Here is a 16,470-nt window from a genome sequence, read left to right on the forward strand (position 1 = left end):
GTTTGCAGCTGAGGGATTTCTGGACCCAGAAATGTGTATTTGCATATAAAGGCTCACAATGTGTTTTATCCCTCTCCATGCTATTCTGTACTTGCTATTCGAACCCCTGAAAGCAGACGTAACACCCTGCAGCAGGAGGTCAGGTATAATGAATGAGGAAACACTTCTCCCTGTTTGTTTTCAACCTGCCATTTCCATACAGCATTTACTTCACGCCTGGCACTCCTGATATTAAGAGCTTCATTGCATCTGGCCTCACTGTGTCTTTTCCAGCTGGAGGAATGCTACAGTTGGTTCTTGTTCAGAGGTTATTCTGTACCTCTGATTATTCCCACCGCTCTGAATGTCATCCAGTTTCTTTATGTCTACACTGAGAACTGCAGATGAGGACTACGGTATTCCAGAAGCAAGAGTCAGAGAAGGCTACTATGTCAACATATAAATCCATGTTTTGCTCTCTATTCTTAAAAAATAGCTGCTTTTCTTTTTTCACTGCTCTTGAATATTCACAGCTGATGTTTTCACAGAACTATCAGAAATCAAGATTTTGTTCTTGAATTGCAATAGTCAGCTCAAACCCAAAGCATTTATATATGAAACTAGGGTATTTTTTTGCCATATGCATCACCTCATTCTTCTACACTGACTTTCTCTATTTTAGATCTCATTTAGCTTTGTAAAGTCCTCTCTGTAATTCTTCATAGCTGTAACCCTAAATAACTTAATATCAACAGCAAATTTCAATAGCATGATAGAGCAAAACACCCCAAAGTGCTCATATGTCCTTGGCAGCAAGGGAAAAACCAAGGCCAGATTCCTGTGCAGGTTCATGGATGGTCAGAGAGGCCCAGGCCCTGAGAACCTGGCAGCGTGCAGGCACAGGGTGGGCAGAAGCTGAGTAAGTGGGAACATTTAGTCCTGCAGGGCAGTCAGAAGTGGAAAGCGAACTATTAAAAGTCCATAGCTTCTAGCAGAGAAATCCCAGTCCTGTGCTCCTGACTTGGTCTCTTCACAGTATCACAGTATGTTTGGGATTGGAAGGGACCTCAAAAGATCACCTAGTCTCTTGTCTCATCCAGTCCTGGAGCACCTGTAAGAGCTGTGATCTGGTCCCCTCTTTTGACTTTCTAGTCCCTTCTAGAAAAGCACATGATGCCAACACTACTCAGTAATCACACATACCTCAATAAACCTTCTCCTCAGCAACCCAAGGCCAGGAGCCTCTAAATTTCCCAAATTCTTATACATTCCTTCGTACATTTCCTTCAGCTTATTTTTATTCCTCTGAGCTTCTCTCAACTCGTTTCTGACATCCTCAACCCAATCCTGCAAAGAGAAGGAAACAGATCAATAGTGAGAAAAAGTTTACAGACTCACACTCTTTGGTAATCTGCTCAAATTGCATTTAGGTTACTGTATTTATTAATAGTCAATGTGTCTTTTGACAAGCAAAAGAGCAATCAAAGCACTATGGAAATATTTCCCTTCCATTCCATTTCCAGAGAAAATATTTCTATGTAATAAAGTAACATAATTATGTTCACTACCATAGTGTCTAGTGCAAAGTAAGAAATCCCCTATGGGCCCAGGAGTGGTATCTAATATAAGATGAGAATCCTTTGGATGATGGACTCAGAATGTAGACAGGAAAGCCCAGCAGAGAGCAGGGAAAAGGCAGAAGAACACGAGTAGTCAGAAAACATACAAATGGCCCCAAGCAGTAATTCTGTAACACTTTTGGAACAATTAAGGAAAACTGACCATGGGACAGGGCAGAGACCCTGAAGGAGAAAGCTGAAAAGCACCCGTGCAGAACAACCAAGAGGGGGAGACCATCACCAGTAGAAGCTGCTGACAGCACCCCAACATCATCACCAGTTGATTCTGGGTTGAACTGCTTCCTGCAGCTGTGGTGTCAACTGCGGCAGCCTCCACCCAGTACTCTCCTTCTTAAACGGAGGGTGAGGAATGAAGGGAAAGGTAAGGAGAAGAAAAAAAGAAAAAAGACAATTAACCTTAAAAAGCATTATGGGATTTGACAGCTGTTCCAGGGAATGAATAAAATCTTGAACTACTCCTCCCTTGTCCAACTTATTTCTGATCCTTTAAAAGAAAAAGACAAAATGCATCACAGAACAGGAACTGCCATCATCATCTAAGCCTGCAGATAAGCAATGCTCCAGATCGTCTACTATGTTTATTCAAGAATCTGACTAAATAATCTGGGGCTAAGTAGGACTCCCTTCAGAACTCTCTCATGGGCTGCATGACTGTCCTTGCCATGCAGCTCCCAATTTTTTAATTAAGCATTATACTACGAAAATAGGAACTTGGTGGGGGAACAGAAAGCATATTTGCAACATAAATGGTTATTTATTGCATAGTAAAACAATGAAGGGAGGGCTTGTAGAGGAATGCATGTGCTGCACACTTAACAAGTAGAGAAGACAACAAAGAGCTGTCATTCCCCAAAAGATAATGTGCATCCATTTCACTGGCACTTGCTGAAGTCTGGTAGGAGCATTTATTCTATTCAAGTATCTCTACCCTTGCTTGGTATTACAATGATTCTAAATGTCCAAGCTACCTTCATCTTCATCTTTGATGGGTACTGACTGTCACTGCTAAGTCTGCTACAGTAAGAGTCTAATAATGCACTGAATTTCCCTTCACCCTCAGCAGAGTAGGAAAAGGAAAAAAGAATCTTTGACTACCACAGAATTACCAGCAGAAAGGGCTTGCCCGCTGTGGTCTTCTTGTTTTTCTTTGAAAAAATTCTAACTTCCCACAGCCTGAAGACTGTATGTACTCAACACTTCAGAAAGTATTCAGGCCACCAACCTGAGTATGTCTAATAGTAAGAGAGCTTATGTATTGGTTTTCCCTGTGCCTTTAAATGAAAATTCAGTGTGCATGGGACTACCCCTAAAGAAAACAGTTTCATTAGAAAAAATAAATATCTCCACTCCCAAATAATAATAATAATAATAATAATAATAATAATAATAATAATAATAATAATAATAATAATAATAATAATAATAAACATACAGAAGAGCTACTCTGATTGCAAATTCACCTTTCTACAAACTCCTTGTTCTTACAACCAGCTGCAGTATCTTTGAAACAATAACTTTCACTGCTGATCATGAAAGGGTAGATGATTGCCTGCGGATAGGTATTTGCGATCTCTTCAACCGTATGCTGCACCGCTACTGCTTCATCCTTGTCAAGTAGTGCCATCATCTGGCTAATCCAACCAATGAACTGCCAACAGGGAACTGAAGAAAGCTGCAAAAACACAGGCACTGCTTTCAGCTTTGGTCCTCCTTGAAAATATCAGACATAGCAAACACAAACAACACTGCTCTGTGGGCCAGCCTGACAGACAAAAACATGTGAAGAGGAAACAAAGAATATCAACTCAGTTGCACAAAATAACCCTCAATGAAGCAGATTTCATTATTACTATTATTACTATTATTACTACTACCACCACCACTAACTGCTGCTGCTTAATAGGTTTTCCTTTACAAAGATTTGGAGTTTGTTGGCCAAGAGGAGGCTTTCTACTCAAACTTGTGGCTTTTTTGTCTGGATACAATAATTTTTGATCACCCCATACAAACAACTCAAAAATTTGAAGGGATAGTTCAAACATCACTGGGTTGAAGTCCTTGTTTGAGTAAAAAAAAAAAAAAAGCCAGGAAGGAGAATACTTTAACTCCTACCACTGTTTTTTAATTCCTTCAATTTTAAAGAGGTTTGATCTTGCTGATATATATTTACTTCAGTAGAGCATCCCCTGACAATATACTCTATGCTCATCTCACTCCAAAAGCTATTATTACTTTTGAAAGGAGTGCTATGATTTATTTCCTTGTGATAGCATGAAATGTGAGACCAGACTCCGATCCCTTTCCTCCTGTCTCATCCCTTCCTAAGCTTCTAACAGAGTTTAAGATCGGAGCACCAGTCTTCATCTCACAGGAAGAGAGAGGAAAAAGAAATGCCTGGTGAAGTTATCTTCTGGGTGAGGTTTGTTCACTGGACCAGGTGTCAGGTTCTGTTTGAACGGCCAGAGTTTCACCGTGGCCACACCTTGAGCACCTCACCCGTTTTTGCTATGCTCTCAGTTTCTTGGGATAACTAAGCCGCGTTTCTGTCTCTCTCAAATTCTTCCTCTGACAGGCCCTGGCACCCCACGAGCACCAGCACAATGGGCTCGGAAAGGCGGGCAGGCCAAGGCAGGAGCGGGCATGAGTCACAGAGGACATCTCAGCTTCCCTGTCCCACAGCAGGAGGGAAGGCAGCGCGGCTCACGCTATCCTACCGCAGAATGGCAATGGAGGGACAGGCCGTGGAAGGGAGGAAGAAGCTGTAGTAACCTCCGATGGAGAGGGAGAGGTGGGAGAAGTGGAAAATGAGCCTGGAAAAGCTGTTGGGTTTCCTGCATACAGGAAACTCAACCTACAGAACTAAGATACGTTCCTCACCCTAATCCTACGCACTTTTATCAGCCCACTTAAATCATTCAGAAGGAAGAAAAAATGCAACAATTTCTGCCCAGCAGCTCTCAGACTAACATTTGGAATCAAAATAATGATAAAAAGTTAAACTTTTCAGAAAATTAGTTCCTGTCCATATGAATTAGATTCAGCAAGTTACAAAAAAGACAAGGAGCAGTGATTGGATAAAATTGATCTGATTTACCTGAGGCAAAACTTACCAGTCTAACCTCTCCATCCATCCAACCTCCACCCCCACCTTTTAAATGTGATTTATAGCAACATTCGCTGCCAGGAAAATGGAAGCAACTAACCTCTCGTGCCACTAGACCCAATGTCTCTGCTGGATATCTTTCAATTATTTGCAGCAGTCTAGGAAATCTCAGCCTGGCTTCTCTGGAGTTTAGTTTTAAAGCTTTTATCATTTTCTCCACCACAATAGCTGGGAATAGCTGCAGATCTGCAGTGCTAATTTCTGCCAAGAGACATAAAAAAAGAACTATCAGAAACACCATCACTCATTCTATGTCTTTGATCATCTGGAACATTCATCTTTACAATTCAGTATTTTTTTTTCCCCATGTATTTTGTATTTTTACTTTGTTCTCCTTCCCATCTGTTTGAACTGCACACATCAGCAACACATGTTCTTGGGGACTGTAAGGATTAGCTTTATCAGGAAGCTGCATCACTGCTGGTATCTTGCCTGCTTTAAACACAGCCCTGCTGCGGTCTGGGAAGGAACAAGAGAAGCATCTGCTGGATATGATATATACCTCACAAGTGAGAGGGAGACTATGAGTGATTCACTAGTACCAAAGCTAGCAGTAATTTTGGGAAAAAAAAGGGAATATAAATACTGTTGAACTAGAGGACAAACTGTTCCATTTAAATTCAAGCTGTGCTACTCAGGGAGATCTCCTGGGTATCACAAAAGCTCATGTGTCACAGATAAATCCATCTCACACGCTCAGTAGAAATCCTGACTAACCAAGCAAGCCTTCTTCTTCCCTACGCAGATGTTGGTCACAGAAACCAACCAAAGTCATATACGCATCGATAACTCCCATCACATCTACATGTTCCATGGAGCGGGACTGCACCTCCTCTTCAGACTTCCTTGCGGCACTGCTGAAACTCTGAAAAGCCTTCTTGTTCAGACCTGCCAATACCTGAAATTCAATCATAAGAGAAAAAAAAGACACGTTAGCAAGCAGCATTCAACAACTATTTTTGAAACTGGAGCTTGGTTGCAAGTCTTCAGTAGATAAAACTTAACTGTACTAGAGGTTTTGAGCAGCTAATACAAAGGAAAAAAAAAATGGGGTATTATTTCTAGCAGTAATTTCCAGAATTTTAATTTCCACAATTTCCGATGGAAAAATATAAGACATGCTTTTGTCTTTGGACATGTGGAATTTTTGTAACTGTACAAAAGTTAATGTTACTAGAATTTCTGCAAATAGTTAACAGAAAACATAATAATAAAAAATGCCATTTTTTCCTAAGACATATTTGCAACATCTGCATAACAGCTATACTTAGAATTTGTGTTTAAAAAAGCACGCGAACTGTTTCGAATATGATGTCTTTTTCCCTATTACAAACATAGTCATAACTAATCATACGTTTCTAATGCAGCACACGCAATGAAGGATTTGACAAGATGCTTTACAACTCAATGTTTATAAATCAAGTACATATGTTCTCATATTGCCAACAAGCTTACCAACCTCAGATATTGTAGCTACTGCAGTTACTAAACATACAAAATTGCTGCAGAGCAAGCTGGAACAACTGAAAAGTGCCATAACTGAAATTAAATAGTTTATATTTCAGGTAGGTACAAAAGAAACTACCAGGATCAGAGTACTGCTTAGTATTAAGCTAAAATAAGGCTAAAATCCTTAATCTTATAGAAATATCTGGTTTCCCAGTCTGACTTATCTGATACAGAAGAGCTTTTATGCTTATCTTTCAGATTTCCTTAAGAAGAATGCTCTTCATAATTACATAATAAATGAAGCTTAAGCTTTTGCTCAAGCTTCTACACACAGGAAAATTTAAAATCTTTTTTGCAGCAATCTCTTCTTTATCTGCTTTTCTTTAAAAACCATAACACCACAGATCAATAACAACTTTTTACTGTTAATTGATATGGTTTATATATAAGGATCTTCATCGTAGCTTTAGAAATTAACAGAAATAAGTCAGCAGTGGTACTTAAAATTCTTAATCAATTTGACAGACAAGAGGTCAGTGCCACAGCACCTGAGAAAATTGACAAAACATGCAATTTCAAAGTTGACCAGCATATGCTCCGTCTTAAAAAAAACCCTCTCCTCTCTATCACTAAAATTTAGATAAAATGTGTATCAGTACCATGAAGACCACTTTATGAAATAAAACATATTGATAGCATCAAGAAGGTCAGAAATGCCCAACTGAAATAAAGTCATTCTTTGAGGAGTTTTGCATGCAGGTGCTATGACTGTCTTTCCCCTCCACAGAAAATGCAGAAACAGAGAAATACAAGAACACCGTCTCAAATAAAAAGGCTACAGTGGTGCAGAACTCTAGGAGAGCAGAAACCAGACAAAAAAGCAACCACAGCATTTTGTTGCTGGTGGTGTTTTTTCTTCCCCTAGCTGGTGTTCCTGGACAAACCACTGCTAAAAGCAGATGGGTTTCACATTCTCTGTATAAATCCATACCCACCACTACCTACTTAAGTACTGAGTACAATACTGAAATATCCAAAAGCTTTTCCCCTCTCATTTACCTTTTCAGGACTCTCAAGACTTTCTCCTGACACGACAGATATTTTTCCAGCTTTTTCTTCCCCAATTTCCTTAAGACATCTTGGATCCTGACTAAGAGCATTGGCCATGATGTGGTATGTAGTACCCAGAAGAAGATTCTGGTTTCGGGAGGCCATTATATTCTTGCTAACATAGTCAGATTTGGTATCTTCTGTTGGAATTCAAAAACAAAGTTGGTAATTCGACAACAAAGCAGCTTTGTATAATAAACAAGGTGAAGCAAAGAGAAGGCTGTTACCAAGCAGGGAGATGGTTTTTAACACTGAGAGTACGCGTTCAGGACAGCTCTGGTTCCAGCTGCAACTATGCATGAAGCGGCAATAAGCGTGATTCCACCTCACCAGCCAGTCTTCTCTTGTTTTGGTGTCTTTGCGCAGGTCTTTCAGAAGCTTCTTGGCAACTGAGAAGCTGTTCTGTATCCAGATTAAGACAGAATTTTCAGATAATATAGCTGATGAGGAAATAAAAACCCTTCTACAACCAAATTAAGGGATGAGAGGATTTAGGTAACATAAGTAAAGCTATAATAAGCTAGAGGTCCACTTCTCGTCAGGTCTCATATTCAAAACCAGATTTGTGCTAAAGGAGAAATATGAAAAAAAAATGTTGGACAAACTGAAGAAATTAAAATAATTCTTTCTGTGTGACCAAATAGGCATTAAGTGTTCTGTAGTACAAACATACATGAGAAATGTAACTTGGTTTATAATACCATTACACAAATCACTTATGTTGGTGCTTTGATGAAAAGTTTCATATAAGTAACATTAAAGGAAATCTTACTTTTAATTTACTATATGTATTCTACACAGCAATAATTTTATATTTGGTTATCACAGTGCTTAAAAAAACCCTCTGTCACTGATTGCAGATTTTTGCAACATGTCAGAAGATGAGACCTCAACTTAAGTATTATTTTTCTTGTCTTAAGCTTGAAATACCAAAGGCCCATCAAAGAAAGCTGTTTCACTCATTTTAACAGCCACAACCAAAACAAAATTTCTAAGTCACTTAGCTTTAGTTCTTTATAGAAGTGCTAACCTAACAGCATTAAGGAAGACCATAAAAAAACCCCATTATCATAAAAATTTTCATCATTTCTGACTAAAGTAAATGATATTGATTCAATCTGAATTTGTTTTCTTGTACAGAAGAGATTATTTGTAAACAAGAAAGAATAATGTTAGGTTGCAAGCATCCCTTCCATTAAAGACTGAAGCATTTCATATACTTTATTTATCCGCCCTTTGGAGTGTCAGAAACCATCTGTGGATCAAAGGGGTCTTCAGGCACATTTCCAGTAATGACAACTCATCATCAAGTTTTTAATGAACCTTTAGCCACATGTTTTCTTTCTCTGCAGAACTGAATTTCTTGAGCTTTTGAAATATCCTGGGCAGCAAGGGCAAAGAGAGACAAGCTCTGCTCTGGCAAAAAGGTTCCTAAGGCAACCTACAAGGTTTTTCCACCTGTAGTTTCTATGTATTTTCTCACAAAATTGGAAGCTATCAGACAGTACAGTCACCTGTTTCCTGGCACTTTCTAGCATCTTCATTTTCATGTTAAATTTGCAGCTTTTAATCATTGAGCAAATGTCTTCATCCTGTTGATCCACTTCCATTTGGTCACCAGCATCATATTCTTTATCCACCTCCATACTATCATTGGCCTGATCACAGAGAAGTTTCTCCTGCAGCTTGTCAAGAAAGAAACACCTGCACAAGGACAACAGGAGTAAAAATCACTCCAGTATGCATCCAAGGGAATAAACACTCAAACGTGTTGATCTGCGTGACACTACACAAAGCTAAGAAAAAAAGGCAAGCTATAGTGATCACTTCTAGCAAGGGTTAAACATACTCCTTGAAGAGCCTAGGAAATCACAATCAGGGACTGGTGACTCTGAGAGCATTTCAGGATCTTGAATTGATGATATTAAGTATTAGAAAACATCCATAATAGAGTGGGAGTTTTTGCTAGTTTCTTCTTTTAAAATCATATGAATTGATGATATTAAGTATTAGAAAACATCCATAATAGAGTGGGAGTTTTTGCTAGTTTCTTCTTTTAAAATCATAACTACAACCTCTATGTTCACCGAGCAATCACTTGCATTCCAGCTTGACAGAAGTGCAAACAAACAGAAGTCTTGTTTATATAGTATAAGCACCAGGCTGTGTTTTATGCTGACATGCAATTCAAATATATATGACACCAAGACAAGTAAACAGGTACTTTGAACTTTGTGTTGCAGAAAAGACCAGTGACCATACTCAACTTTTGAAAGAGAACTGCCATGAGCCACTGCTAAATCCTTTTCATTCTACAACCAGTTCTACCTAATTTAATCGCATCCCTCATTATGTATTATGTATATTCAATGCGGAGGACAGCATTGCAGTCTGGAGTAGAGCTTGATGCTAAACAAGGCACATCCTTCATCACCCATTTAAGATGAGATAAAGGTTGTCTATCCACACGTAGAAGTGTATATAGACACGCCGACAGCCCTTCAAGTAATGAAGGTTATGAGAGTTCGTAAAGGACTAAGCTATGCCATGTAATTCACGTAATATTTAACTTCAAAAAGCTCTTCTGTAACCACACTTTCCCGACACCCAGAGATAATAAAATAAATAACAGAGTACACTGGGTATCAGCAGAGTTGTTAAAGAAGTTATCACACAGATTCAGAGAATATCAGGGATTGGAAGGGACCTCAAAAGATCATTTAGTCCAACCCTCCTGCCGGAGCAGGAACACTTAGATGAGGTTACACAGGAATGTGTCCAGGCGGGTTTTGAATGTCTCCAGAGAAGGAGACTCCACAACCTACCTGGGCAGCCTGTTCCAGTGTTCTGTCATCTCCACTGTGAAGAAGTTTCTTTTCAAATTTAAATGGAACCTCCTGTGTTCCAGTTTATACCCACTGCCCCTTGTCCTATCATTGGTTGTCACTGAGAATACCCTGGCTCCATCCTCGTGACACTCACTTGTTATATATTTATAAGCATTAACGAGTTCATCCCTCAGTTTCCTCTTCTCCAAGCTAAAGAGCCCCAGCTCCCTCAGCCTTTCCTCATAAGGGAGATGTTCCACTCCGCTAATCATCTTTGTTGCCCTACGCTGGACTCTCTCCAGCAGTTCCCTGTCCTTCTGGAACTGAGGGGCCCAGAACTGGACACAATATTCCAGGTGTGGTCTCACCAGAGCAGCTACTCCTCCCAGCTTGGTGTCATCAGCAAACTTGCTGACAGTGCACTCTATTCCCTCATCCAAGTCACTGATGAATATATTGAATAGTACTGGTCCCAGTACCGACCCTTGAGGCACTCCACTAGATACAGGCCTCCAACTGGACTCCGCCCCATTGACCACGACTCTCTGGCTTCTTTCCTTCAGCCAGTTCGCAGTTCACCTCACTACCCGATCGTACAGTCCACACTCTCTCAGTTTAGCTGTAAGAATGCTGTGAGAGACTGCATCAAATGCTTTACTCAAGTCAAGGTAGACCACATCCACCGCTCTGCCATCATCTCTCCACCTCCTTATGTCCTCATAAAAGGCTATGAGGTTGGTGAAGCCATGTTGACTCCCCCAGGAAAGGAGAAAAAAAAAATCTAGATCTGCACTGGAAGAATGGATTGGGATGAAGATAGACACCACAGGGATGTCATAAAACCCTCAAATTTGAAAAAGCATTCCAGCTTCATTACAGCTAATCCAAAGGAGTCTCCAGAGGACCTTTGTTCTTTCTAGCAAGAGTCACACAGCAGAAATCTCTAATTACAGCAGTGATCATTAACTTTCTTACAAACACATGAAACACTGATAGTAACTGGGCTGGGCTTCTTTCGTATACTCCCTAATTTTAGAACTGCCTATGAAGTAGGTAAGTATTTTTTGTTCATAACAGACCAGCCATTTGGGTGGTTTCATTGAATTAAATGCAGCTGATCTACTCAGTTACAAGTCCATGTGTTTGAGGGCTGCTGAAGTGGGGTATTTGTGCCATGCATGTAGTCTCTGATGGAAGAAAATGCCTGAACTGAGATTTACATTTCTATACCAAAATGTGGTTTATTCCCTCGACCTCCATTTGCTTCTCACTACACGTTAATCACACAAAAAACAGTTATATTGATAAAGTTATTACAACAGATTAAAAAAAGAGTAATATTCTGGATCAACAACCTCCCATATGAAAACAAGCAGAATCAGAAAAAGCCCCTCTCAGAACTCAACAGGCAGACAGAACTAAAGCTAACCCAAGAATGTAATTTTACCGATTTGTAATGATATCATCCCAGATGTTCATAGGATCCATTTTAGCATCTGGATATCTGCTTGTCCAAATTCTGAGAAGTCTCTTAAGGGAAGCTTGTGAAGCTAAGTTACCTAGAAATCAATTAAGAATACTTTATGTGCATCTAAATCCAAACAGCTCAAAAAAGGCCTAAACTAAACATAGTCTAACATTCATACCACAAAACTGCAATAAAACAACCCACTTGCATTTCCGGGCTTGTATTAAATGCACTACTTGGTGATCATATTGTTTTTGTTTATTGCTGAAACACAGGAGATTCAATAAGCACATCAGTGTCAACTGTCAGTGGGAATCACCAGTGGGTAGTACCTTTCTGTACAGGAATATGCAGGAATGCAGTGGAACTGTTAAGTAAATTCAATACATAATTCAATTTATATGCATAAATTTGCATTTCTTGACTACGTCTCTAGCTATAAATTGTATATCACATCCATCTTTTAGTTCTGCTAACCACTATTTGCTACTGAAAGTTTAAAATTGTTACGTACATTTTTAAGAGAGATACTTAACTTTTATCACAATAGTTAGGCTAATAAAACTTTGCAATAGAACACAGAATTATCTCCAAGCCTATCTTATACAATTGCAATTGTTCTTACTATCAAGATGACAATAAGAAGTAATTTCAGACCTTTGCTCCTTCAAACAGTAGTTCAGTCCTCTAAGAGTAGACACAGAAATTCAAAGTTCAGATAACCAGGATTATTAAACACAATGAAAGGAAAATCACTTAAGAAAAATATTTACTTCTCTTAGTCATAAAATTGATGAAATCCTGTATTTCTGTCAAAGCTTGTACAGACTGCAGCTTTGTCATTCGACTTTGATATAACAAACTATCGATGCTGGAATAGCTCTGAAAAGAAAGGGAAAGAATGGAAGATTTCATATACAGAATTTACAGTATGGTTCTATTCAGTTCTTTACAAACTATTTGATGCTGCTATATATTATGGTCTACAACACAACTTTGTAAGTAATTTAATAACCTGTAATCTGAGAGCACCTCTGCTTTGGACAACTATAGAGGCATATGCTAGCTGCAATTTCTGTCCTAGGTTTTAGGACAGTCCTACAGTCTAACCAAAACTTGGTAACACATGGAACTTGTAACCTCTCAAGTTAATACTCTCTTTTTGAGTTTGTTCTGGGGACAGGAGGCTTCTGAAAGGGTGAATGAAATAAAATTGCTATTAATCTGCACAAACAACTACTCTGAAAAACTTCTAATAGATAAAATAGGCAAAATAAATTAAAACAGGAGGATGCACTCCACTGGTTTGCTCAACCTTCATCATTGTACACAGTGAATTAAAATGAAGTTTTAGCGTGTGATTTGAAAGCACCTAGATTTCATTGTATTTGGGCGTTTCTTTCAAGAGTATAATCTATCAGCAGTAACAACAACAACAGTTTCATTTTTCCATGAGTTTACATAGAAAAATCAGACCAGAGATAGCAGAGACTGTTACCTGCATGAAGATCTGCATCCCATTGCTAATGTAGTATTTGGCTCTGTCAAAATCATCTTGCAGGATGTAAAGGAGACTAAGCTCTTGGCTGTAATGCATTTCTATAATGGCTTTCTTCTGTTCTGTCTTCATTGCCTCATCAATAAAAGTTAACAAAGTCTGGTCATTTTCCCCATTGAGCAGCAACTTCAATTTACTGCGTATTATATAGGGTAGATATGTCTCCTACAAAGAGAAAACAGTCTTTATTTCTAGGAATGGAATACTAGATGATCAATTTTTTATTATCAGTGGCAGACAAAATAAATATAAAAATATTTTGAACAGATTTCTTAAATAATTCCCCTTTAGACAAACTTCAATTTGCTAACAAATCATAGCAGCCTTTTCTGATAGGCTGAAGAAGTTGTTAGCAAATTCTGCCAGTTTCTAAACCAGTGGTTTGGTAACATTTAAAACATGAAACAAATAAAAGTGATAAAAGCAACAAAAACATTGCAAGAAGAGAATGACGAAGCTGGTCCTATATGATCAGCCATAGACTCAAGGTAAAAACTAAACACCTCAAAAACAGCAGAAATTGTTGCTTCCATTATATCTCAGACTCTCTGCTAATTTCCATGATAAAAGTAACTTTAATAACACAACTTGCAAATAATGCAAACCCACAATCACATTACTGTAGGACATCCCTGCAGAGGCAAAGACAGTAGAGTATCAAGGGATTGATTTCTAAAAACCTGAAAAAATGGATCACTCCACGTTTTGCTTAAGTCTGGAGGTTTTCCACTATCGATATTAATGGTAGCACAATGTTCCAGAGACTTCCACTCTGTGAGGTGGTCATAGCATTCCAGAGATGCAAGTTCCCAGAAGTCCTTCTCCACTTCTGCTGGCTCTCCGTCTTGCCAGTCTTCTTTAGAGAGTGCCTGGGGAATGAATTTGAGGGGGAGGAAGGTTCTCAGCTGGAATCTGGTACTAGTTTCAGTTTTCAGTCACCAGGAGCTTAACAATGATTCATTGTCTCATAAAAATATCTATCCATTTACCAGAATGTGACAGCAACATTAAAAGTAGAAAATTCTGGATTGTCAGTATTTATATAAAAATTAAATTCAGGTAACCATCTTTAGTAAACCTGCGTTTTTAAAGAGTAAAGACTTTAAAAGAAGGCTAAAAAGGTCCTTCGTCATTTTAACCCACTCTAACTCAGATTTTCTGTTCCATGAACACAAACAGGTTGCTCTCTTGGGGTGGTAGCTCACCCGTGGTGTTTTACTTGTCTGCCCAGCTGATAGCACATGTGAAGCTTTGTAGCAAAGAGTAAAAAAATATCACACTGACTGCTCTGTTATGACTGGTCACCTGTTCCCATGTCCTGACAGACTGAACCACTGACCAAACAAAACACAAGAACATTTTCAACAATATGCTGCTTCTCAAAATGTTTAATTTTGGCTTTTTAGTTTCAAGTAATGAGATTTATGAAAAACTCTTGTTGGCATTTTACCTCATCATAATATTTAGCTGCTTCGGCATAATCACTCCTTGCTTCTGCCAACAACGCCTTCTGTGTAATTTCCTTAGTCCCAATCTTACCACTGAAAATGCCACGAAGGACATCGTAATCCCCAAGAGATCGGTACAGCCTAGTGAAATTGAAAAGGGAAATATTTTCATTGGTTGAACAGAGGTATATCAATGCAAACATAAGCTATTTTTAGAAAGAATAATTTAATCAGCAGTAATACTAATGGCTTGTAATAGTACAAAAATATGAAGATCATAAACATATATTTAACTAGATAAACTTCATCTTGTAGGGTAATGGGGTAATGTCTGAGCAGTGGATAGTCCTGCAGTTGAAAAGCTATGAAAATGATGTTTTTCAGCAGTCTGACAGCATCATCAGGGTGCACAGCTGCTAAGTCTAACTACTCTAACTGAAATACAGTAATTAACCGTCAAGAAATTAAAAGCATATCTAATGCTGAAAGAAGCAAAGACTAAAAAAAAATCCCATAAGCCATAAAGGCGGAGCTCTTCACAAGGCAAACCTAAATGGGAGAAAATTGTCTCAGCCAAGAACTTACTTAGCAAGTTCGATCCACCTGATGACATCTGGGGGAAGCTCTGTCCTCCCGCGCATCCGCTTGGACGGGGGCTCCTGGGCAGGGGACAGAGCCATCAGGGCACGTTCCAGGAGAAGGATGCCCACCGGCTGCTGTAAACTTGCCAGGCAGCTGGTGCTCACGTTAGCTGAGTCCAGTTCTAGTAGCTCTCTGTGCTGGTAACTCATCTCCTATAAAATAAAACAAAGCTGGTGTTGTAGGAAAATAGGAAATTAGGATTTTAGGCCTATATCAGTGCTATAAGCTGTGCTGCTAAGGCTGAAAGTCTCAGCTTGTCCCCTGTGTAGTCCTTACCCAGAACCACGAGCGTGGTTACCTTATGCTTGCTTTGTACCTTTAGTTAAGACATTGATAAATGCTATTCTTAGGGTTGCTGATTTCTTTGCTAGACTGATGAACTATGGATAACAAATGAGACAGGTGGAACTTCAAAAGAAGCTAGCCCTGCGACCTGATGACCTGTCATTCTGTACTTGCCAAGAAAGAAGAAGTGGAACCTGCAGACCACTGGAACGGAAGGAACCTGAGGATATCGACAGTGATAGATATCGACAGTGATAGACAATGATAAATTTTGCTTAGTTGCATAATACCTGTTAGAACCCTATATAATGACTAGTTATACTGCTGTATGATTGTCACTCTCTGAGGAGGTGACCCAACGCTGCTGTTCCTGTGAATCTTCTACAATAAATACTGCTCAGAGTAACCCACAAGAGTTCGAGTCTCTATCCAGTGCCTACCTACGACCTTTTTTTCAGCTGGTATCTACTTGGGCTTAAATTAACTGAGAGTTACCTTCTAGAAATCACCTATTTGGTATTCCTTTTCTTACAACACAAGCTTAGGCAAGAAGCTGTTAAATCTCCAGAAGCTCCCAGCTCTGGGAAAATGAATATTCTCCTCCTGTGCAGTTGCTCTTCAGATAGAGACCAGTAGAGAACAACGCTTCTACTTCGTCTGTCTCAAGGGTACAAGACAACTCTCAACAGAAACCCACAGGAGTCAGGGAGAGGTAGATGGATGAGATGGACATATTCAGAGCCTCAGTCTTTCCTCCTGGTTGTTGGCAGCATGGTGCCTGCTACTCAACAGCTGCCTTTCCCTTTACCTACTGAGTAGTGCATTTCTGCTGTGAGCCAAAGGCACAACTAACCACGATGTCCTCTCTGAGCTGGAGACTTCCTACCCACACACTTCACA

At 39.3% G+C, this 16,470-nt stretch overlaps 1 protein-coding gene across 1 annotated transcript in view; it reads right to left on the reverse strand.

The window, feature by feature from the left end:
- PRKDC (protein kinase, DNA-activated, catalytic subunit) overlaps window positions 1-16,470 on the reverse strand; it is an 85,175-nt gene that overhangs the window by 11,998 nt on the left and 56,707 nt on the right. The window contains exons 63-76 of the mRNA XM_065053483.1: window positions 15,229-15,437; window positions 14,646-14,784; window positions 13,876-14,064; window positions 13,136-13,360; window positions 12,411-12,519; window positions 11,617-11,728; window positions 8,856-9,045; window positions 7,569-7,743; window positions 7,291-7,481; window positions 5,500-5,680; window positions 4,823-4,983; window positions 3,080-3,291; window positions 2,016-2,103; window positions 1,183-1,326 (exon numbers count right to left, since the gene is read on the reverse strand). Of these exons, the coding sequence (XP_064909555.1) occupies window positions 1,183-1,326; window positions 2,016-2,103; window positions 3,080-3,291; window positions 4,823-4,983; window positions 5,500-5,680; window positions 7,291-7,481; window positions 7,569-7,743; window positions 8,856-9,045; window positions 11,617-11,728; window positions 12,411-12,519; window positions 13,136-13,360; window positions 13,876-14,064; window positions 14,646-14,784; window positions 15,229-15,437 (2,325 nt within the window). The remainder of the gene's footprint in view (window positions 1-1,182; window positions 1,327-2,015; window positions 2,104-3,079; window positions 3,292-4,822; window positions 4,984-5,499; window positions 5,681-7,290; window positions 7,482-7,568; window positions 7,744-8,855; window positions 9,046-11,616; window positions 11,729-12,410; window positions 12,520-13,135; window positions 13,361-13,875; window positions 14,065-14,645; window positions 14,785-15,228; window positions 15,438-16,470) is intronic.

The sequence above is a fragment of the Columba livia genome, chromosome 2 (assembly GCF_036013475.1).
Source record: "Columba livia isolate bColLiv1 breed racing homer chromosome 2, bColLiv1.pat.W.v2, whole genome shotgun sequence".
Taxonomy (NCBI): Eukaryota; Metazoa; Chordata; class Aves; order Columbiformes; family Columbidae; genus Columba; species Columba livia.